Source organism: Lentinus tigrinus, assembly GCF_003813185.1.
Source record: "Lentinus tigrinus ALCF2SS1-7 unplaced genomic scaffold L226scaffold_4, whole genome shotgun sequence".
NCBI lineage: Eukaryota > Fungi > Basidiomycota > Agaricomycetes > Polyporales > Polyporaceae > Lentinus > Lentinus tigrinus.
Genome location: NW_027137913.1, coordinates 531,502 through 554,900, shown reverse-complemented (window position 1 = coordinate 554,900; position 23,399 = coordinate 531,502). Strand labels below are relative to the sequence as shown.

Sequence of the window (23,399 nt, the reverse complement as noted above, 5' to 3'; positions counted from 1 at the left end):
GAGGATATGGTCTCTCAAGTCTCGACCAGTGAGCGCATCACGCGCCGCTCGTGGTGGCGAATCGGGTGAATCATAGCCAATCGGCCCCTCGTTCAGCTCATGTAGTACCATGCTCCTCCGGCCGGAACACAGACGATCGATTACGTTCATCCTTCAGCCTTTAGGCGATCCCGGCTTATAATTTATACTGGAATGAAAGAGAACATACACTGTGCATACCGCACCTCCGCGGGAATCTCTGACGACGACAATGGCCTCCATTGGTACTCCCATAGACTCCGAGTATCGACTCTCGACGTTCGAATCCAGAACAACCATGTCTATGCCGTCTAATGGGTCGCGTTTGACTGTTCTAGGGCAGTCGGAGCCCCAGGAAGGTGCGAATATCCAAGAACTTGCGCCGGTTGACCACGGATTGGGCGTATGGTCGTTCTGTGCTTGCGGTTTCATCGCAGAAATGTTCATATGGGGCTTCCTATTCAGGTGAGCCACAGTACGCCTCTGGGTGCACTGCATGAATACTGAGTACGATCAGTTACGGTATTTTCCAAGGTACCTCAAGGCGGTCTTCACGGGAGAATCTTCGACTGAGCTTTGTTAGACTATTACACGACACACCCGCCGTTCAACACGGCCTCCCCGGTAGCTATTGCTGCAGTGGGTACGGTGGGGCTAGGCATACAGTACGGAGAGGTCAGTGTCAATCCATGACATACGACGACTTTTGGCACTACTTACCTCCACACCAACATACAGGTTCTCTTCCTCTCAATGATGTTCCGGCGGTATCCAGAGTATATGAAGAAAGCAATGTGGTGTGGCTTGCTACTCTACTTCGTCTGTCTCTTCTCTTCTAGCTTTGCGACCGAAGTAAGTTTCGTTTATCTCATTCATAAAGTTCAGGTTCGCTCACATTCTGTCAACAGGTCTGGCAGCTCATCCTCCTGCAAGGAGTTGGCCTCGGGTTCAGCGGAGGGGTCGTATACCTGCCCACAATGATTCTGCTGCCGCAATGGTTCTCGAAACGCCGCGGTCTTGCAGGCGGAATCATCTTCGCCGGGACCGGTGTTGGCGGTACGTCTTGACAGTGTTCCGTCCCGCAGGACGATGCTGACCTCGATACCAGGATTCGTATTCCCGTTCATGCTGAATGCCATGCTCAGCAACCTGGGTTTGCGCTGGTCGCTCCGGATATGGGCCATCATGACTTGCACCGCGACCGGCATCGCACTTATCGGGATACGTCCGCGAGTGCCTATCACGAAACCTCACCTAGGACAGCGGAGGCCTCGCCTGATCGTGCCGCAAATGGAGTACTTCAAGAGTCCGCTATTCCTGAGCTTTGTGAGTGCCGATAAAGGATACATGGAGAAGCAGTCAGCTCCGAACCTCACAATGCGCATACAGTCGTTCACTTGTCTCATCCAAGGACTGTCTTACTTCCCGGTGTCGCTATACATCGCGTCCTTCACGCAGCAAGTCTCCACGCCTCTCACCGCAACAGTGGTGCTTTCTCTGTTCAACTCAGCAGGAGTCATTGGCCAGGTGATCCTCGGATACCTGACCGATCGGTTTGCATACCCTTGGGTTATGTTCTTCAGCTCCCTCGGGAGCGCGCTCGCCGCCTTCTTGCTTTGGGGCTTCGCCCAAGGGCCGGCGCTGATATACCCCTTCGCGATCATATTCGGAGCCCTGGTACGTACGCTAGATCATTATCCGCACTCAGTGAGACAATTCACTCACCGTGAATCGCGCAGAGCGGGGGCTTCTCATCTGTCTGGCCCAACGCGGCCGTCGACTGCGCAGGCAGCAAGCCCGAAAACGCGGACATCACGTACGCAGGTACCGCCGCGTTCAAGGGTGTGTCTGCGGTGATAGGGCCCATCCTCTCAGGTCTCCTCCTTCAAGCCGGCAAATCGACAACCATGGGCACACGCTACGGTGCTGCGGGGTATGGCGCTGTGGAGATATTCGTCGGGTTCTGTGCACTTGCGACGGGCCTTGGAAGCATCGTGGTCGCTGCTGCTCGACAACGTATCACTTCGTGAACTTTGGGGAGGATTTCAGAGAGGGAAAAGCGACTAAAGCGATCCGAGGAGTAGAACGCTGAGGATGCCGTGAGTAGACAGACGTCAACCATAGGACCGAGGAGAAGCGCCGCGTTACGGGCGGGGTAGTGCGAAAACACATCAAATAGAATAACATACGATCCGTAGGGATACAGAAGCTAGTGTGTCATGGGACAATCGTGTACGTAGAACGAATCCACATAGCGAGTTGAACAAAATTGACCGTCGAGCGAGTATTACTGCAAGGTAAAACAATGGTTGCAACGAACACACGAGATGCGTTTGGCTTGAGTGCGGAAAGATATACATTACCGGATCCCGTTCCCGTCATCGAGGTTGGTCGCAAACCGGCCCGAGCCATACCCAGATGCCCTGTCCGGGTTATCCGTGTACGCGGAGATGTAATCGTATTGGTCTTCCTCGCCATCCTGATGGTACTGTGAGACAGGCCTATCCTGCTCGCCACCGCCAGGAGGCCCCATGTACGGCGCTGACACGGACCGCATCGCCTGTCCCTGACCAGGTCCAAGCCCAGGCTGCGAGGGATTCGGAGAGGTGGGCAACGGGCGCTTCTTGACGTTGAGCGGGCTCACATCAGCGAGGCCCTCGCTGCTCATGTTCCGCGCAGCGGCAGCTTGCTGCCGCTTAAACGCCGCCGCCGAGATCGTACGCGGTGCACCACCCTGGAACGACGTGTTCGAGCCCGTGGTTGCAGGCAAGTTGTACATCGAGCTTGATTGCGGAGGGCCGGACGGCGTGCCCATGGGTGTCCGGAACGGAGTACCATTCGTATCCGTCGACGAGGCTCTCGGGATGTTGAATGAAGGCCGCCGCTGGTCGCTACCATCACTGACGGCTGGGGACGCGGGCGCAGGAGGAATAGCGTCTTGAGTGGGGCCTCGCGAGGGAGGAGAGCCTGCCGAACGGTCTCGCTCACGTACGTAGATGCCTTCCAACTTCGGGCTCGTGGGCTGAGACCCTGCGAGCGCTCCCGTGTTGAGAGCAGGCAGTGGAGAGACAGCACGTCTCTGATAGGGTGGAATCCCATACTGCGGGCGGTTAGAGAAGGGCGATGGAGGCGGCTGCGATTGCGCAGGCGATTGTGGTGGGGAGCTTATCATCAGTGCGTCCAATTCTCTCGACACCTCGCGAGCAGCGGCTGCGTTGAGGGACTTCTCGTCCATGGGGTCCTGGGTCGCAGGTGGGCTAGGGATCCTATCCTGGAGAGGCGGATTAGGAGGAGAATGTTCATAAGATGTCCCCTCGGGATGCGTCGGAGATGCAGGTTGCGAGCGCAGGACTACCAGTAAACCGTTGAGATATAAACTGGGCCAGCAAAAAAATCAGTACGCACCTTCAGGAGAAGTCCGGCCGTTCTGGGAGTTAGCGAGGCCTTCATCCATGGCAGGAACGGGAACTCGTGTGGGAACCCTAGGCGGGGAACCAGTAGCAGCCTTCTCCTGCTCCTCATGTCTCTTCTGCAACTCCTCATCGACATCAGCCACTCCACCAAAATGAACCCGTCTGTCCCCTTCGTGAGGCAAGGACTCCGCAGATTCGTTTACGCGACTCGGAGACATGTACGCAAGCCCATCCTCCTCGTCCTCAAGCGCAGATATCGGACGAGAGCTGGCCGTCTCCTGACGCAGATCTGGAGTGCCCAGGGACTCTTGCATGGCAGCGGGGGGACGTGAAGGTGCGGCGCCCGCAGGAAGACCCTGATCATGCGACGGAGTGTACATGGGCGGCGGAGGTGAGTACCTTTGCGGCCCGAAATCAGCTCCATTCTTGGTATCTCGAGGAGGGACCGGGGGTTGTCCATTGAAGCGACTCGAACTGGCGCCAGCGGAAGATCCGTCGAGCGAGTAGTGGCCGAGAGCCTGAGCGACACTGGAGGAGAATGAATCGTCGACCGGGCGGTCAATCTCAATAGACGGGGCACGATCGCCCTCCCTCATTGGGGGTGATGAGATGTAGGGGTTTGTTGAAATGTTGCTGCCTTGCGTGGGTCCTGGCTGGGGACGAGGGCCAAGAGCCTTGACAGGAAACGTAGCAAAGCGCCCTCCGCGAGGGCTAGCGACCTTGTCTCGTTCAGCGGCACTCAAGGAATTGGTTTGGTTGGGCTGTGGGCTGAAGCCAAACTCGCTCACGGACTGATCGAGCGAAGGTTGAGGCATCTGGTCCGTGCCACCGAGGAATGGCGAGATGCTGAACCCGGTCTCCTCCAGATGTGGAAGACCAGCATACGCGGGACCGGGAGAGGATGGTGAGACAGGCGAAAGTGGGCCTTGTCCGTTGGCCGACATCAGGGACATGCGACGCTGTTGGGACGGCGAAGGCACGGCGGGGAGCTCCGGACCAGGTAACGGTCGGATGGTCCGTTGGGTGGGGTTTGGATTAGGCTCGGGAGAGTAGACAATCTCCGAGACAGAGCGTGCGGCTTCAGCCACGAGGAACTCGGTCCGGGCATGACCTGTGTAGTAGGGTCGCGGAAGTCCAGGTTGAGTTGGTTCCATGGGGATTTCCTACAAGGGGGTCGATACATGCGCTCGAAAGATGGTAAAAGAGGCCTACCGAAATGACAAGTTTGCCCAATTCACCCGAGACCTAATCACCAACGTTGAGCTCTACTGTTGAATGGGGGACGATCATCCCAATTCAGCACTTACCGCGCCCTTCTCGCAACATTCGAGCAAACCACCGAACTTTCTGCCCATCCACGCACGCACACTTGAACGCTTGAAATCGCCCAGGCCGGCTTCCTCCGCAGCGATGTCCGCATCCATCTGCCGAATCTCGTCGCGAAGCCTATTGAGGAGGTCCGTCTGTTGTTGCAAGTTCTTGTTCTCTGGGTTCATCTTGCTCAGCTTACGCTCCGCCGAGTCAGCATCCGAAATGACAGATCTGCGTCGTCGCTTGAGTTCATCGAGGTTCTCTTCGCGGGTCCGGACAGCTTTCATCTGTTCACGGATCGCGCCTTCATGATTCGCAAATACGGAGAGTGCGTTGGCGAAGTGCAAGAGGAGAGCATTCGAGGCGGCGAGAGTATCCTGCAAGAGGTTCACGCTTCGTCCGAGCTCGGTGTAATACAAGTACTCACTGCAAGGTCCTCTCCCTCGCCCTGTCCCCATAACCTCAACGCGTCTGATGCTCGTGCAAAGTCCCCACTCAACTTTTGCAACCTGCTCGTACCAAGCCTGCGCTTAGAATGCTGTCGAATTTGAATGCAAGGTAATTGCAATACGTACGAGTGGAGGATCGCCTTTTCAGCGGTTATGAGGTCCTGGAGAGCCCGGAGATCCTGCTTGCCGCCGAGCCCTGGCAGTCCAGGTACGGTCGTGTTGTGCGCGATCTTGCGCGCTGCGTTTTTGAACATGTCGTCGCTGTCGTATTGTGTGGAAGTCGGGTGTCAAGACGGATCGTGTCGTCGGTGCGCAGCTAAGTTATATGCAGCCTGCTGCGCAGAAGAAGGTCGGGACAGAGAAGTGGCCTCACAGGACAGCCATACTCAGCGCCACGGCGCCTCGATCGTTGACCTCATCGACATCGGCGACCGGTTGTGCCCGCTATAAGATCAATTGTCTCAGGTACGCGATATGCCGTTCCGGTGACAACACACACGCTTATGGAGGGAGTGCATAGAATCCATATGTGCGGGGGTAGTCATAAGAGCATACGGCCATGTAGAAACATGCAAATAACGGGGATATTACACTGATCAGCTGAGAGCTAGTACGCTACATGACGCCAAGGCGGGACTGATACTACATACATGGGAGGGGTGATGGTATTTATGGTACATCAGTGTGCGGAAACCAGAGCAGTGCACAAACCATATGAAAGGCAGGCAACCAACAAAAATGACAGCGAGAAACGAGCCACAACGTGGTCAAGCGTTTCTGCCACATCAAATCCAGAGAGCAAGAGATTCCGGATAGCGACCAAGGTCTGGCAAGAACCGGCTTGCCAGCATGTAGCAGACGAGCTCACACTAGCTCACCACGCAAACCCACCCCAGACGGTGCCGATCTGGTCCATGTGCAGCTCGCCCTTGACGAACCGCCGCGACTTGCCCAGGCCGTTCACGCCTGCGCTCGCAGAGACGCCAACACAAGTGAGGCTATCCGGACGAGACTCCTTGGTACTCTCCGCGATGCTCTCCAGCGGCTTCGCGCCCGTTGATGGACGCTCCTTCGTACGCTCCTTAAACAGGCGATTGCGGCGGATGGAGCGCTCCTTCGGCTTCGTGTCGCGCGGCGTCGATGCTGTGGGTGCGGGCTCAGGCTCCGGGACGACGGGTGAAGATGGTTCGGATGGAAGGGGCTTGTACGGGAGGGGCTTGTTTGTGTCCAGTCGAACGGTATCGACGAGGAGCCATTCACGACTCATTGTCGAAGTCGGAGTGGAGAGCAAGGGTGAATCCTCCTCCGAGTCGGACTGCTCGGGAGACGAAGGGAAGACGAGGTCGGTAGGTACACCTTCCCCAAGCATCTTCCGCACCCTGCGCATCTTCTCCCGACGCATGGCAGCATCAGAGGGAATCGAAAATGATGGGGGCTCGTACGAGCCCGTCGTCTGGTCAAAGGGTGGAGAACCTGGGATCGTCTCCAGCCGGGGTTTGCGCGAACGTGGAGGGTTGGGAACGGAGAGTTGGAGAAGGGGCGGACGCTGAGCGGGGTAGGGAGAGCGCCAGGCCAACTCATCCGTCTTGACACGTACGCTCGCACTAGACTTGCGCGACGCGGAGGAAGCACGCGATGCGACGGAATCCGGGCTCTTCGCAGAAGCACGGACGGCATCCATGTCGACCTTTGGGACGGACTTGGAGCGAGAGTGCATCCTGAATGGATTCCGACTAGACGTAGGCGTCTTGGGTGGTGGTAGTAGTTCGATCTGTGTCTTTGGCACTGTAAAGACCAGACGCTTCAGCAGAGGAGCGTAGCCCAGGAAGGATTGGACTCACCAATGTAGGACAGATCGAGCACGTGCGGCGTGCTGCCGAGGACCTGGCCGAGCTTGTTGTTGGTGCGTCTGAGCTTCGCGCGCTGCTCGCTCGAAAGCTCGTTCCGGGTAGGCGGGGGAGGGGGGAAGCGGATGACTGCAGCGGTGGCCATTGCTGTCTTGCTTTTCTAGATAAGTACGAAGGAGAGCCGAGGACCAGCGGAGAAAAGACAGATGCCAAGCAGAGGGCAGCAGGTGAAGCAAATTTGAGTTCAAGATCCAGACACAAGACCTCTAGGGCCTAGCGGATGCGAGCGTCGAGCAGCGAGCGATGGTGGCACCGGGCGGGAGGTGGTCCATGATATATACCGGTCAGTGCACGGACCGCGAAGCACCGCAAGACAAAAGGACCGGAGACGCGCCATGGGCACTGCAATGGGGTCACCCTTTTCTCCACCCTAAAAGCCGTGAGAAAATAGACTCATATGCTATGCCTTAACATCTACTACTTTGTTGGTCCTTTTCGAGACTATGTTCCAGCCAAAAAAAGTTCATTGTAACAGAGTCAGGAAATCTCACAGTATTTGCCCTATAATCTGAGTTTTATATCATTCAGAAGTCAAAGTCACTTGTGCTGGCTTTGTCAACAGGAAAGGATATTACATTTATATAGACAATATTTTTGAGGTTAGTTATACATCAGTAGTAACTTTTAATTTGAATCAAGAGAGCAATGTCCACACTGAAAGGTATGATAACTCAAAGTTATCTTCTGAGTGCTATATAGTTGTTATGATATCATGTTAATCTGGTGTTATTCTATTGGTAAGTGGGCTGATAAACCTCAAAGATATTTTATGGTGAGAATGATAGGCCATGCAAGATCTTTTAAGCTTTACAAAAGCTACCTGCGAATGAGTTGTACAAATCAATTCATATGCAACTACTAACAACATGTTCAATATTTTGTTAGATTTCTATGGGCAAAAGTAAACACTTTTTCCATTATCCAATATGATTATATCTTCTAGGATATATCAGATAAGCTATCTCTATCATTAACAGGTTGAACAAAGGCTAAATAAGCTTAACAAGAATATCAAGATAAATGATTAGACTATCAAGTATTGTATTCCTTTGCATTGTAGTAAAGCTACAGTATTAATCATGAACTTGTGCCAATGTAATGGTTGGGCCACCGACATGGTTCATTCTTTGAGAACTTCAATGCACACAACCTTTAACATATATAGTAAGAAGAATCTGCAACATTTCAACCCAATCCACTTGGTATGATCATATTACACTGGAGTAACCAACCTTTTATGAGTTGACAAGGTATATAAATGTATCAATGGTAAAAGGTAACAAAAGGCTTATAAAAGTATAAGGACCCCAGGCACTCCTGGTCAATGTTTCCTGTCACCTGTGAAACCGACAACGAGGAGTCCACGCCGGACGATGACACTTGGTTGACCGCTGGAGGCTCTGCATACACCGAGCTCATGGAGGCTTCCGACTCATCCATGCTGGACTTGCAGAGTGTATCGGACTCGTCTGCATCATTGCTCACTGTGAGTAGGCATCAGTGTGGGTAACCCCCGGATACTTTAGCGCCCACCCGTACCTGTACCCAGGCACTACCTGTACCCGGACACCCGCGGGTATTGAGGGTTAGGGTATACGAAGCAAGGGTACGGGTGCGGGTGTGGGTACAGACCTGTGCGGGTAACCCGGCTTTTCAATTCACACTTCCATTGCTCAGTGGGGTGCAAGAACTTTTGTGTATTCAACAAGTACGTCCGGTATGAGTGATTACTACTATGCTAGATGTCCAGGCATGATTGGCTCCAAGTCAGGAATAGAGTCACAGTCACTACAATCAGAGTAGTACATTCGGTCATTGAGCATTGATCGGAAGGCGGGATGAAGAACAACAGCCAAGCGCGTCAACTCTCCTGAGCCTGAGGGAGGGCTGCTGCAATTGGACAAGGTGGACGAGAACGACTGCAGAATGAAGCTGTCATTGTTGTCAGCATCACTGTTCTTGGAGAAGTCCTTGGGCTGCATGCGCATCATCTGGAGCACATCGATGGGCGTGAACGGGTCGCCGTGTGAGCTTATGCGCGATATACATGATGAGTACGTGTCGGAGCACGAGACGAGGGATGAGGCGATCTCATGGGCAGAGGACATGTTGTGTGCGCTCGCGTCGAGGTGGGCTCTAGGATCTTGCTTGAAGTCCAAGTCTAAACAGGAATCCAGCATCTCACTCACATCGTTGTCAGCGTCAACGGTCTCCGGGACATCCTTGGGCTAAACTGCAGGTATCGTCTGGAGCAGGCCAGCAGGTGTGAACATGCCGTGCGAGCTCATCGGCGACATGCCTGACGAGTACGTGTTGGAGGGTGAGACAAGGGACGAGGCGATCACATTGGCGGGGGACATGCCATGCATGCTCATGTTGGGGTGCCAGGCATTGGCATCTCGTTTGAAGCCATCTGACGTGTGGATCACGTCGTTGTCAGCATCGACGTTCTCAGGGATGTCCTTGTGATGCACGAGGGACATCATCTGGAGTGTGTCGGCAGGTGTGAACGGGTCACCGTGTGAGCTTGTGCGCGACATGCTCAGCGAGGACATGTCCGAGGGTGAGATGAGGGACGAGGCGATCGCGTCAGCGGGGGACACGCCGTGTACACTTGCGTCCGAGGGGTTGCCTATGGGATGCGGGATTGGAGTGGGCAGGAATGGGGATGGGATAGGTTCTTGAGACAGCAGGAACCAAACCTGATGCACTACAGCTCAGCAGAGTAGGACAGGTTGACGGCATCATGACAGACATACTGATGATGAGTGGGATTGCAGCCATATAGTGACAGCTTTGATCTCCTCCACGGTCACTTCTCCCGAACTCAAGCTCTGCCAACTCTTGCACCATGACAGCCAGTCGTTATCAGGGTGCGCGGCGAGGGAGGGAGTGTGAATCGTGACTGGGATGTGTGGACTCGAGGTAGAGACAGTGATGGTCTGGTTGGACTGTTGATAGATAGATGGCACTGAATTAAGCAGAACATGGTAGAGCAGGACATATGTGACATACCGGGTTAATGCGCAGAGAATATGTTTGATACATGGTACCATTAGGGGCTGACCAGGAATCCTCGACGAGAAGCTGGATAGTCACCAGGAACAGGTGGAGGGAGAGAGCCGACAAGGGTTGACAAGACATCCGGCAGCATGATGAGAGGCTCTGGCATGGAGGGAGACCTATGTCGTCCTCGAGGTCAGTGCACAAGGATGTTCCCCGGTGAAGCGCTCAGTATGCTTCAATTTTCTTACTCGGCATAGTCTGGCCTGGATGTTCTCCCTCTTAAGTTTACAAGTTACTATCTAGTCTATATTGTTGTCTCACTCGGGGTTCTACTGAATATGATAGGATGCGTGTGCATTCAAATTGCGTACAATGACAAGCAATTACAAGGTACGTGCAGCCTTCTGAATGTGGTCCCAACCGTCCACCATCTCGATATCTTCATCATCGTCTTGAGCCTCCAGAACTCCTTTGATGCAAGCAACGAGGTCAGCGGCAGATAGAATGTCCTTGCACGTCCAGTTGCCGATGCACAGGAATGTGCACGTGGTTTGCGCACTCAGACGACTTCAGACGTGTGTGAGGCAATCGACTTTGCCGACGAGACTTGATGTGAGAATCGAGTGTCGAGAAGTCAGCTTGGTCAAAAGAACACAATTAGAGCTTCTAGACACGAAGGATTGAGTAGGAAAACATCGTATCTTGAGAACTGGGGAAGATCCCCTCTATGTACATGTCTTATATACAACTAGTCTAAGTAAACAAAGCCAAAGAAGATCGGACAGTCGGAAGACTGTTGGATAGAAAATGAGTCGAAGAGAAAAGAAAACGAGTCAGCATAAGGAATCAGGTGTAACAAAAATTGCAGCCAGAGTCTAAGGAAGCCAACGAGTGCCTCTACGTTGGCGTTCAGTATGGCTCCTACCGGATGCGGTATGTCTTTGCACCATACTCCTTACATCTGCCCTCCGAGCTCGCCACGCGAGCTCAACTCGCTCGCCTCAGTAAGCCACCGCCTCATCCCCAGAACCGTACTGCTCCTCGTGCATAGCAACGTCACCACCCGATTGGGCGACAATCTCACGGTCCGGAGGCTGTTCAAGGCTCGCAGCCTCCTCACCTCCCACAGGCCCAGAAACCACCTCGTGGTGGTCATGTGCTTCGATAGTGTCAGTTACGTACTGATCCACCATGTGGTCCACGTCCTCATGTGCAGTCTCGTGAGACTGACCCTCCCGTCCAATATACTCACCCTGCTCCATCCCATCAGGACGTCCTCCCTCCCGGACCCTACCCCACCCTCCTCGCCGACCTCTTTTGCGCCTCGGGGTCGAGGATTCAGCCTGGTACGGCGGCGGAGGGGCCATGCGATCTGCAAGAGACGTCACAGGCAAGCGATCACTACCAGTGTCCCATACCACAGGTAAGTACTCACCGGCTAGTCGAGTCCGAGAGCCTCGTCCGCCGAGATAAGGGCCAGTGAACCGTCCTCGGGGACGGTCCTGTCTCCCTCTTTGCACGCCACCTCGCAGGAGGACCTGCGTCTGGAGCGCAACGACCTGTGCGTTCACAGATGCCGTGTGAGCGAGGAGAGAGTGAAATGCACCGTCACTCATGTTAACCCCCGCAACAGGGTTGACTGGTGTCGCGGGAGCCCTGGTCTGCGACGGGTAGTCCTCCGGGACCAGTGCAAATGGTTGTGTAAGTCGAAATACCTCGCAGTATCCCTCAGGGAAAAACCCGGATGGGGACCTTGGCCGGCTCCATACGCTCGCAGCGCACGAGCGTATCTTTCCCAGCCAAGTCGAGCATCAGTGTTATAATGGTTAGGGACAGCAGACATAAGTGCGAAAGCTGACAGGTGGGGTGATGTGGTTTGACGACCCTCATCCCCTCGCCTGGCTTGCACTTTTATACATATCCGTACCATGTTCGACCGAAGCGGGACCGCCCACTCGTCTGTTGGTCGAGAACATTCGCCGCCAGTCTTCAAAGCTGACGATGTAAGTGGCGCACCACCCGATATGGTATCGCCGCCCTTCCGTTCAGTATGATTGGGCGATTGAGCGGCTGGATCCCCCTTTCTCTTCCTGTCTTTCCCGCTGAGCTGATGTATTCCCGACACCCCCAGAGCCTCAAAGTACTCAGACAGGACTTGAAGATGTCGGATATCATTGTATGGAACCCAGGTAACGTCGCCAGTCGTCCACTGCACCTCAAACTGAACGTCTGACCCGTCTGCCACATGCGACAGGATCCGCTCAATACTCCATTCCCTTGGCCTCTCGCCAAAGCCCGGGATCTGGTGGAACTGTCTACCCGGGAACCGTCGATCATCGTTCAGATAATGTGGCCACAACAGCGACACGTGGAACGCATTATGTATGCCCCTTTCCCTTAACTCTTGTGACAATTCCAGCTGATACATTGCTCCCTCCGTCAACACCTTGGAAATACGGAATGGACCAATATATTTAGGTACGAGCTTCCTCGCCCGTTCCGCAGGGATTGTAATGTTTTTAGTTGATAAATATATGTAATCCCCTTCCCCATACGTTGCTGGACGGCGATGCCGATTTGCTTGGACAACCTGCGAGGTACGTGCGGCGATAATGGCGTCATGTGCGGCCATTATCGCTTCCTTCATCCTTTCCGCGAACCGCTGAACACCTGGGTACTCGCTCTCATTGTCCCACACGAGCGACCGGGGCATCTGACCATAGTTCAGATAGAAAGGTGAGAACCCAGTTGTCTCCGACTGCACCATATTCATTGCTAACTCGACTGCAGGTAAGCGTTGCGTCCAGTCCTTCTAGTCTGGACAAACGCACTGACGCAGCATCTGCGTCATCGTACGGTTGGCCCGTTCAGTTGCACCATCCATCTGGGGATGGTATGCCAAAGACAAACACAGCTCTGTCCCTGTATCGACCTCGTACACCCATTGGTCAAAGACATCAAGGTCAGGACTCCCATTCCACACGAACGGCGGCTTAATCCGTATTCCGCTCAACGCTTTCTTCATGTGCTTCCTGTCAGACTTGCTTCGTTTGTGCTCCCGCTTATGTGCTGAGGTACGTCTTTTATGCTTCGTGCTCATCTTCCGGGGCTGAAGCTCGCTGTCTGTACTGTCATCTGTCCCTTCGCTCTCTTCTGAGCGACTCCGAACTCGACTGCGAGCTAGGATCAGAGCTAGAAGAACTGGATGTCAGCGAACTAGGTGGACCACCACCCTGTCCACCCTCCTCCAGCGTAGCCCGGAACCAGCCACCGTCCGGAACCTGCGACGGCTCTCGATGATATTGTGCCGGAGTAGACTGACGGTACAGCCACCCCGAAGTCGTCCTTCGCCCTCCGGATGATGTTCTGCCAGCTTGAGCCTGTGATGACCGTCCCTGAAGGCTGTCTGGCCCCTCACTTGCAAACTGAGCGAGAAATTCACACTGCTCACTCGTCCGGGGTACATGCTTACCCTTACCTTTAGGCTCAGTAAGTGCAGGATGTTCCTCTTTTCCTTCAGCCGAAACTCGAGGCTTACTGTCCTCATCATCTGTGGTGTCGACTGCATGTATAACCGCCATGCTTACTCGAAGTTTGTACGGTACTACAATTTGTTTTCTAAAAATTTCAGATGTTCCCTCATTACTCAGGGTGTGTCGCACTTCTGCTTCACTGTCTGTGTCGCTGCTTTCAGTTAAGGAGCCCAGATCGCTCCAGATATCATCCAGCAATGAGTGGTCAGACTGATCTATCATTGGCAAGCTAGGTACGTCTACTACATGTCCCCATGCCGCCGGTACCAGACCTAGCTGGTCCGACGCATTACACAAGTTATACCACAATGGAAAATAGGAGGTCGGAACCATTACTAAGGCGGATGTGGTGTCCGTCCTGTCATCCGGGACGTCCAAATCCGTGCTGACCTCCTCGGAGTGGGTCGCATCCGAAGAGCTCTCACCCTCCATTTTCAGCGCCATCAGCTGCGAGACCACCGCGCTGTGTGCTGCCGTGCTATCGTCCAGTGCCACGCCAGCCTCTGTGCGCACCGCTTCCGGTTCCAGGACCATCGCTGCATCCTGTATGACGTCCGAACCCTCATCGCTGCACATGTTCCGCGCTGCATGATGAGTCAACCTGCCTCCCTCCCGGTCCTCCGCGACCCGCCCATAATCCTCCAAGCCCCATTTCACAGCCAACTCAAGGTTGGCCGCAACACGGCGAGAAAGACCACGGAGCAAGGCCGGGTGTTCAGGTTCGGCAGGGGGAATAAAGGAGGAGGTAGGCAACTCACCTGAGGCTTCGAGGGTGCCCCTGTCCTGTCCCACCTCCTGTTCCAGAGTGACGGCCGCCTTCCGAGAGGTCCGCACACTTGTCGCGACACCAGAAGTGTTGTCATCATTCTGAACTGTCGCCTTCATACTAACAACTGCTGGGTGATCAGGCTGCAGCGTTAGCATAAGAGATATGAGAAAAAAAAGTACTCAAAAAATGTGAGGCAATCGACTTTGCCGACGAGACTTGATGTGAGAATCAAGTGTTGAGAAGTCAGCTTGGTCAAAAGAACACAATTAGAGCTTCTAGACACGAAGGATTGAGTAGGAAAGCGTCGTATCTTGAGAACTGGGGAAGATCCCCTCTATGTACATGTCTTATATACAACTAGTCTAAGTAAACAAAGCCAAAGAAGATCGGACAGTCGGAAGACTGTTGGATAGAAAATGAGTCGAAGAGAAAAGAAAACGAGTCAGCATAAGGAATCAGGTGCAACGAAAATTGCAGCCGGAGTCTAAGGAAGCTGACGAGTGCCTCTACGTTGGCGTTCAGTACGGCTCCTACTGGATGCGGTATGTCTTTGCACCATACTCCTTACAACGTGGGTGAGGGCGCGGTGACCACGGCTAAACGTGCGCTCGCGCTCAACATCAACAGATGTGGCTGCAGGACTACGGTTAGGTGTATGGATGAGATTGACGAAATGGGCAGGAGCATACCTGGAATAGACAAGTATTCAAGCACCATCTGGGAGAGATGAGGAAACAGAGCACGATGCTCTCTCTATCACTGGAGAGGGTTGTCGGTCTCCTCAGTGGCGAGGGCAAAGTATCAACTGAGTTCATCTTGACCCGGGCAGGCATGTTTAGATGATGGGGTCAGAATGGAGGTGAAGATGTTCTGACCTCCTCCACCGGGGTGCCGAGATAACTCTCGAGCTCGTCAGCTACGGGGTCGAAGACGGGCTTTGTCCAGGCCTTGAGAGCTTGCATGAAGTTGATTTCAGGCTGTGTGAGGGAGTAGTAGCAGCAGTGTAAGCCTGGGCTTGTGCAATCCTGGACGCGGGCATAGAGACGATGAAGACGTACCTGACTATCATCGCTCCGGCCCTCCTGTGTGCCGTCCGAGCTCCTGTGATCGATGGCCTCATCATCATCCTCGTCCTCGTCCTCCCAGCCATCTTCATCATCTCCTTCGACTGCGTGTGAGGACGCCCGGGAGGATGAGCATGAGGTGGCGGAAGGGGTGACTGGAGGGATCGCAGCATTGTCGGACTTTTCTGGGATGTCGGTATTGGCGTAGTGTTCGCGATATTCGTCCTCTAGAAGCTTGCGGGCCATCTTCTGCCATGTGTCTGGCCATTGGAGTCGTTTAAAGTACTGTAGCTTGAAAGACAGATGTAAAACTGTAAAGATATAATCAGTGTGGTCATAGTCGGACATGAGACATGAGTAGTGACATACTAATGGCCAGGCGGTAGAGTTTTGAGGTGTCTGAGAGTGAGTAGTACTTGTTGAGTACTATCTTTGCGAGCTTGCATGCAACACGGATCACCAGGAGGTACTTGTGTGATTGGCTGGCCATTGTGAGGTGCTGGTCAAGTTGGTCCATGGCCGGGATAACCTGCACGAGGTTGGGGGTGCCTTGAGAGAAGAACAAGGTCGCACTTTTGAAGGCCATTGCGGGAGGACATGAACGTGAGGTGGCAGCGACTGGGCGTCAGCAATAAGGTTCAGTCAGGATATTGAGCGGAGACAATTGCTCACGAACCTTAAGCACATTTGCCAGCTGCTTGATGATATCCCACTCCTCCTTCGACAATTCGTAGTTGCGTAGTCTGTTTACTGCCTCAGCTGTGACCTTCTCGACGACCTTCTGATACTCAAGCGCACTGTTCAGCATATTGTACGTAGAATTCCGTGACGTTCGAACGAGGTGGAATTCTACATACAAACCTAGAGACTCGCACGCCTTCTTCCAAGCAACCTGGAGCTTCGTTGTCAAGTAGATAATATTGAAGGCAACAGCGCGGAGCTTTACACACACAGGTGAGTACTTAACCACAGCATCACTGTCCTGTGCAGACAACAAACCTTCGCTATGACGAGCCTGATCGGTCACAATCCTGCCTGAATTGCATCGCGATTGGCATCCGACAGGTCCTCCAGCCCATCTATCTCATCCTTAGGGTCATCATCCTTGACGTTCTTGCTCTTCTCGACCACGATCTCGACACTTGCCGAAGTGCCCTTCCCTTTCCCCTTTGAGACGCCTGCGGCCGCCACCTCTTGTTTCACCTGCTGGTACTCCCTCAATTCCCTCGCCAATTTTTCAAGCTGCTTTCCATCAAGATTGCCCTGATCTCGCGCCTTCTCACCATCTGCATCAAATTGTTTTATCAAGCTCTTCGCGACAAGCGCCATAACATGCAGAAAGCACGGGACGCGCGCTTTATGGCCGTCGAATGCATCGCCCAGGAGCTCGGGCTCAGCAAGTTCCTCGACCATACAGTCGTTGTTAGATGCATTGTCACATGCAAGAGCCATGATCTGAACGTTAAGGTAAGCATGCAAATGACTTCACCAAAGAAACTGCTCACCTTCTCCTCAATACTGAACTCCTTCAGGATTCCAGCAAAAACGGCTGCAAGATTTGCCCCTGTATGTGCTTCTGCCACCTCTACAACATCAAGCACGAGGCAAACAGGCTGGCCGTTGTGCTCGAAGTGAACGGTGACCACAACAAAGGTGCGATGATTTGGCGAGGTCCACGCGTTGGTTGCATAATGCAACTTGCCTTCATACTCCTGCAGAGTGTACGTTAGTGAGCTCTAGCCTCACGCACATCTTACTGACAGCACTCTCACCCGCAGGAGCCTCGCAACTTGACTATGTGTACGCGTGAAGACCATTTTGAGATTGCGCGAGACTGTCAAAGGTGAAGAGATGTGGTAGCCAGGGCGGCTGGTCTTCATCAACACCAGGAAGCCACGATCGCGGACGATACTAAATGGGCGCAACGACTCCGTGACCCATTTGACTATCTCAGTACGTGTTTCCAGACAAGTATGATTGCGATGCATATATGTGACCTGACCCTTTTTGCGTTTGAAGTGCACAGTTACCATACTACCCGCTGCACTCTTCAAGATCTGGTCGACGACCTCCATGCGCGCACCATCAGGGCTTCCGATCGCCATCACAGCTTGAATGGCCTCCTCCCCAAAGCAGCACTTTGCATGGCGCTTCAGCCCAGATGTCGAGGTGCAGTCCCCGGTGTTAAGAAATTGACGCACACCATACTCTGGTGATTTGCATGGCTGCACGAGACACTTGAAGAAGTGGGTGCGGCGCCCATCGACATACTCGATCCGCGGCTTGGCCTCAAAGAACACATACAATGCCGAAACCCATTTCTTCTTCATGTCGGCTACAATTACGGCAGGTTCAGGTAGGTCCGGATATCGACGTGACAGTGCGATCCTACACTCACCTAGCTCCTCCTCTGACCCCACCTCATCATCCACCACGATCAGTGACAATTGGTGTTCATCCTCAATGATCTCAAGCCCATCTTTGTCAAGTGCGACATCCTCGACCGTGACCTTGTGCTTCCCACCAGTTGTTGCCTTGGATGAGCTCGCGGAGGGTTCCGAGGACTGGCTTGTCACGCGCAGTTGTTGGCTTTGACTTCTTGAGCTGCGCTTGACCTGGTCATTGGTGTTTGGTGGGTGGAGATTGAGCGGTGGTTTTCATTCCAGATCATTTACGTCCTTTGGACATTGTCAATGCTCGCAGGAGGTGAGGTGAGAAATCTGATATCGACTCTATTGACAGGCTGCAAGGCTTGTTATCGGGACCAATCTTACTATCCTCCCAGACCTCAACCCATACGTTCTCACACTCTTGTCTTGCTGTGGCTTACTAGTACTGTATAGTTTCATCCAGGATAGTATCATTGCTGTCTTTGTCACTATGTGGTGCTACTAGTGCCTCGAGGTACCAGATTCCAGCTCCAGAACCCTTGAACCCGGGTACGGGTCACGGGTTCCCGGCTTCTGCCATGTAGCCGTCCCATACCCGTACCCGGGCGCTAACCTGTGTATAACCCGCACGGGTTATATAACCCTTGCCATTCCCTATACGGACCTTGACTGGTCCGACGAGTGGTGAAACCTTGAAATTGGTCTCCTTCCATGACGATCTTCAACTGAGTTCTGATATACTGTTAGGACCGTGCACACAAGTCAAACTCTGAACGGAAGTCCAAAGTCCAAAGTCCGAAAGTGCACAGTGAGTGAAGACTTTGGTGAAGTTATTGACCAATGCCCGAAGATGTGTTGATGTCTTCAATTTGCGGAAGTCCAACAAGAGGCGCTGGAGTTTATACCAGAGCAAGCTACGAATAAGAGAGTCAAGCAGAGAGTGAGGACCAGAGATGAGACAGAAGTCGTGAGACAGAGGCAGAGGTCTGATGGAGGTTGCGGGGTAAGTCAGATAGATTGAGTTCCGAGTAACTGGGTAGTCGAAGGATGAGTGATGAGATATCAGAACTGAAGAACTATTCAACTGTAAGGTATGTCTTATATCTGAATATCTGAATGTCCGTGTTGGAGTCCGATAGGAGTAGAGACAGGAGGCGGAATGCAGATGTTGTTGGAGCAACAATCCTGGCGCACCAAGAGCACCTGCTAGTATACCATCCGCCGACACTCTACTGTATCGTATCTTGCTTACCAACTCTCACTTACGATGGCATTGTTTCCGTATGCCTTCCTCCTATCTTCGTCGGCCTCGTTCTCTGCCCAATTTGTGCTCATCTTACCAGTACGATGTCTCTAGTGTAGCTGACGTATTATATTCCCTTTTACAGTATGTTTAGCGCTCTCTCGTACTTTACCCGCTGCTCGCTTTTTCCGCCTCTTCCGCTCACTTATACTCGCCCTCGCTCGCCTCCGATGCCCTCAGTCTTTGCTTCCTCTCGAGTACGTCGACTGAGGGTATGTCACCATTGTTCATTATGTCTTATCCTAGTTACTGATGTATATCTGATCTACCTAGCCCGCTGCGTCTGCTTACAGGTACAGAATAACATCTTCAGTCTTTACTTCCTCTCAAGCACGTCGACTGAGGCCTGCTGCGTCTGCTTACAGATCGCCGCCATCAACAAGTTGCTCTCATAGATGTGACGAGGCGGAAGCAAAAAATCAAGCCCTATTAAGTATAAGTCTATGCCCATAGTGTCTGGGTCCCATTCCTTAATGGTATGCAGAACGGTATCATGTCTGGCTGTTTCGCTAACCTGTCCACGTGTTTGCTCCTCCATTCCAAATTATCAATACACTGTCTGCCATTTGAAGGATCTCCTCCACCACTCATCCATTCCTCTTCAAAATTTGGAAGTTGCGTAATATGAAGCCTCTCATCTCAGGAAAATATCAGCTTCCTTGTATCTCTTCTCCTCCATTATGTTCTGCGTGCACGAAATGTGAGCACTAACCAGGCCATCCGACGCACGCTATGCTTCCCACCCTCTCGGCTAGCCTCGGCTCTCTCCCGACCTTGCCGATGCACGTAGCGCCGCTGTGCGCGCTATGCGGGCACTTGAAGTTAGCAGAAACATGGAGAATGTTGAACGCCATGGGTCACCAGCTTATTATTTTTCCCTGTATCTAGGGGCTTCTGGGAACTGTCTCAGAAATTCTGAAGGGAATCCATGCAGTGGATCTTTAGATTCTTCAAACTGTGGACAGTTGAGCGATAACAGATGGACTGAAGCGCGATATAGCGCTGGCAGAATCCTCCCTGCCACAGGACATTAATGCTGTAGTGGACTGACAAAGGTGCCGTACAGACAGGACCGACGAGCCACTGACGGCGGACCAATTTGCAATCACCAGGACAGTTGTCTGATTCCCGTGGACATCATACCCTCTTGCTAATGGTACAGTGAGAACATGGTCATGTGACTGAGGATTGGTTCAGACACCAGCCTGATCAATTGATGAGGACCCAATGAAATTAGGCCTACATTATTGATAAATGAAAAAGAGCTCAAGAAGTTGATGAATAAAACAAAGTCATGTGCAAATGTTCAATAATCAAGCAGCCTCTATTAAGCATGGATACGTATGCGGTAAATGCATGTATACAAATCAGAACCCCAATTGTTTCGAATAAGAAAAAGCACCACTTTGACAAGGATGTTATAAGAAGCTATAATGGAAGATGCTGGTACGGTTTGTGTAGTTAGAGATGTATGAATGTCATATGTGATATTTGCTATATGTAAGAAGTATAGGTCTTTATACTGTTTGTCAAGATTAGAAAGAAGATTGTAACCCTGAGTGAGTATACAGTCAGAATTGCCAGTAGAACAGGGCTGCTCTTGGTCCATAGGAATACCCCATATTTCAATACTTCTGGGTGCAGTTGTGTATTGAAGTGTAAGTTGCTTAGGGATGTGGTCGATAGAAAAGAAACTTGGTGATAGTGGATGGGTGACCTCAACTGCAATACTGCCATGATTTCCTGCCATTGGCCAGCATTTTCCAGGCTGAACTTCAGGAGTAATGGCAAGTTCGGGTGGGTACCAGTAGGATAATGAATTTTGATATAACAAGGATGCCCACCAGGGTTTGGAAAGGGATAATGTCGAAGATGTCAAAGCTGGAACAATGCGGCCCCCTGCAGCCCATAAGGCATAATCTGGAAGGCCAACAGAGTCAAGAACAGTGCGCAGTTCCAGCTGTATCTGGAGGGCCTCAAGTTTATCCAATATGGCCTTATTGGTAATATGGTTACTATCACCTGTGCTTATCTAGTCAGATAGTCCACTATTTACATCATTGCAATGTGCTCACCTGCACCAAAAACCCCAATTTTAGTGTTGTAATAGATGTTGTATATAACACCAACTGTGTGGTGTAGTGTGCCTGTGATAGATGGGGAATACTGCATTGTCAATGCCACATACTTGAAGGGCTTTGCAATGACTGACCAGATATACAGAGCTTCATAGATGCATTTTCTCCAGCTTCTTCCATTACTCCACATATACATGAGATATAGAGTGAAGCTAGAATTGACACCAGAATCATCGAGAAACCCTTTCTTGAATGTAGAACAAAAGCCAGAGGAAGGTGAACTTGAACAAGGCACCGGAGAGCGGATATTGCAAGGCTAATGAACAGTGTTGCACTATACAGCAGTTCGTTCACCACTTTGCCGCTGATGCGGAGCAGAAAGCGGGGGATGTGCATGGGATCAAGTTTACGATTATTCCACGGGCTTAAACTTGATAAATACACAGTTACCGGCAGTCGCCGACCGGGACATCCCGAAGGCGCCTAAGCACTACCGCAGATATCCTAACTGTGGCTTCTCACTCGGTCGCGGACGGATGGAACAAGGACGTAGCAGCGGAACTTCGACTGTACGCGCGCCGTCAAACATCTGGACTTCCGTGTGCTCCTTCTTTCCTGGAAGAGATATCTATCAGTAGCTATAGAGGTCCACAGGAGGATTTCGAGCGTACCATTCGGAGCCGTCTCTGTATTTTCTGGCTGGCGCGGGAGAGGGCTAAACGGAGGTCATCGACTTCCTTTACGCGCAGGCCCAGACGTTTTTCGGCGGCTGCCTTCTCTCGCGCCAGTTGTCGTCTCGTGTCTCCGAGGGCTTGGCCGATATGATCGATTTCTCTCGTCATGACTACGTTTTGACGGTGAAGTTTCCGGCTTTGGTCCCTGATCTTGAAATATTGAAGAATCTTACGAGACAACAGGCGACGGCAGTCCCTGTTATGAGCCTTGAGGTCGTCCAGCCGCGACGCAGAGATGTGACGTTCTGAGAACGAACACACAGCATCAAGAATGTCCTTCAGATAGTTCTGGCGATGAAAGCTGACGAGTCAGTCCCCTTGAGCCCAAGCATCATGAGACCTATCAACATCCACCTTCGCGTCGTCTCCGGTCAACTCCAGGCGGCTACAGACGAACCGTTCAGTGAAAGTGACTGGATGGAGCAAGACAATTGATACCGATATGGTGCTCCGCCATCGTTCTCCATCCTTCCGTTCATATGATCGTCCATGCGACCAGCTTCCAGGGAATGCTCCAATACAGCTGGAAATAGTCGAGTTGACACGGCCACAGGTACCGAGCACGTTGCGCAGCGGAGAGGTACTGAAAGACAGTCAGTGCAGATGACATGTCCTATATTCCAAAGAGGTCATAAGTGAATACGATCCACGGACGTACGAGTCACTTACCACATTTTAGTAGCACGGGGTCTCGTTCACATGCGTCCAACTTACAGGAGACGCATTCCATGGTGTACTGGGTCGCTTGCTTGGGGAATCGAGTTTATATAGTTGTTCGCGAGTCGCTAGTAGCATTCGAGTATCCTGGAGTATCGGATTTCGAAAAGATGGAGAAGAGACAGATCCAGACGACCGCAGCCGGATGCAGCCGATCGCGAGCGCGCGACTCGGCGTTAGCCCAGTGCACGGGCGCACGCTGCCGATACAAGATCGCGTTGCCAGCTACGAATTCGAATCTGCTCCAGGTTCTGTGTGCAGTCGGATACTTCCGAAACAATCGTCTCCTTAACTCGCACGGAGCGCCGCGTTAATTTCAGTGGCAGGGCGACCGACCAAGCGTCCATGGTCCACAACTGTGGGATTCGTTAGGAGACCTGTAGAGGGCGACAGTCTGAACAATGTAAAGTCAAATCGAAGTCAGCTCGCCGTGTTCCAGTCCCCGCGCCCGGACCGATCCACCACACGGCGTGTATTGATCGCAATGGAAGCACGTGAAGAGCTTGCGCAAGAGCAGGCTTCGACTCCCTGCGCATGCAACCGCGACATCCGACGCCGGACCTGGTCATTCCATCAAGGGACGAACGGGTTCCCGCACTCGACGATCATGCACCGGAGCGCTGACCCGTACGTGAAAGCGACACTTGGGAACTGCGCCCTCTACTAGCCATTCTCGAGAAGAGTCTTACTGATACACTCACCATGCA

At 52.6% G+C, this 23,399-nt stretch overlaps 5 protein-coding genes across 5 annotated transcripts; 1 reads left to right on the top strand and 4 right to left on the bottom strand.

Moving 5' to 3' along the window:
* Positions 1 to 229: 229 nt before the first annotated feature.
* Positions 230 to 2,276, top strand: L226DRAFT_530876 (MFS general substrate transporter). Its single transcript, XM_067679961.1, has 8 exons — positions 230 to 483; positions 536 to 552; positions 602 to 693; positions 757 to 870; positions 927 to 1,074; positions 1,127 to 1,344; positions 1,408 to 1,695; positions 1,758 to 2,276. The coding sequence occupies exons 1-8, from the start codon at positions 251 to 253 to the stop codon at positions 2,046 to 2,048; spliced, it is 1,401 nt and encodes a 466-aa protein (XP_067539608.1). The 5' UTR covers positions 230 to 250; the 3' UTR covers positions 2,049 to 2,276.
* On the bottom strand, positions 2,147 to 5,537 carry L226DRAFT_501498 (uncharacterized protein). The gene is made up of 6 exons (XM_067677836.1): positions 5,318 to 5,537; positions 5,170 to 5,251; positions 4,739 to 5,119; positions 4,644 to 4,676; positions 3,424 to 4,594; positions 2,147 to 3,369 (listed from the first exon to the last, which is right to left on the bottom strand). Exons 1-6 carry the CDS (start codon positions 5,443 to 5,445, stop codon positions 2,378 to 2,380), a joined length of 2,787 nt encoding a protein of 928 aa, XP_067539607.1. The 5' UTR covers positions 5,446 to 5,537; the 3' UTR covers positions 2,147 to 2,377.
* Positions 5,538 to 6,065: 528 nt separating this feature from the next.
* Positions 6,066 to 7,183, bottom strand: L226DRAFT_543226 (uncharacterized protein; the record flags this gene model as incomplete). The annotated part of the gene is made up of 2 exons (XM_067682184.1): positions 6,066 to 6,976; positions 7,033 to 7,183. The coding sequence occupies 2 exons, from the start codon at positions 7,181 to 7,183 to the stop codon at positions 6,066 to 6,068; spliced, it is 1,062 nt and encodes a 353-aa protein (XP_067539606.1).
* A 2,143-nt stretch (positions 7,184 to 9,326) lies between these two features.
* On the bottom strand, positions 9,327 to 10,242 carry L226DRAFT_520104 (uncharacterized protein; the record flags this gene model as incomplete). Its single annotated transcript, XM_067678614.1, has 3 exons — positions 9,327 to 9,800; positions 9,858 to 10,049; positions 10,114 to 10,242. The coding sequence occupies 3 exons, from the start codon at positions 10,240 to 10,242 to the stop codon at positions 9,327 to 9,329; spliced, it is 795 nt and encodes a 264-aa protein (XP_067539605.1).
* An 11,489-nt stretch (positions 10,243 to 21,731) lies between these two features.
* On the bottom strand, positions 21,732 to 22,705 carry L226DRAFT_520102 (uncharacterized protein; the record flags this gene model as incomplete). Its single annotated transcript, XM_067678613.1, has 4 exons — positions 21,732 to 21,869; positions 21,913 to 22,220; positions 22,373 to 22,558; positions 22,690 to 22,705. The coding sequence occupies 4 exons, from the start codon at positions 22,703 to 22,705 to the stop codon at positions 21,732 to 21,734; spliced, it is 648 nt and encodes a 215-aa protein (XP_067539604.1).
* Between the last annotated feature and the right edge of the window lie 694 nt (positions 22,706 to 23,399).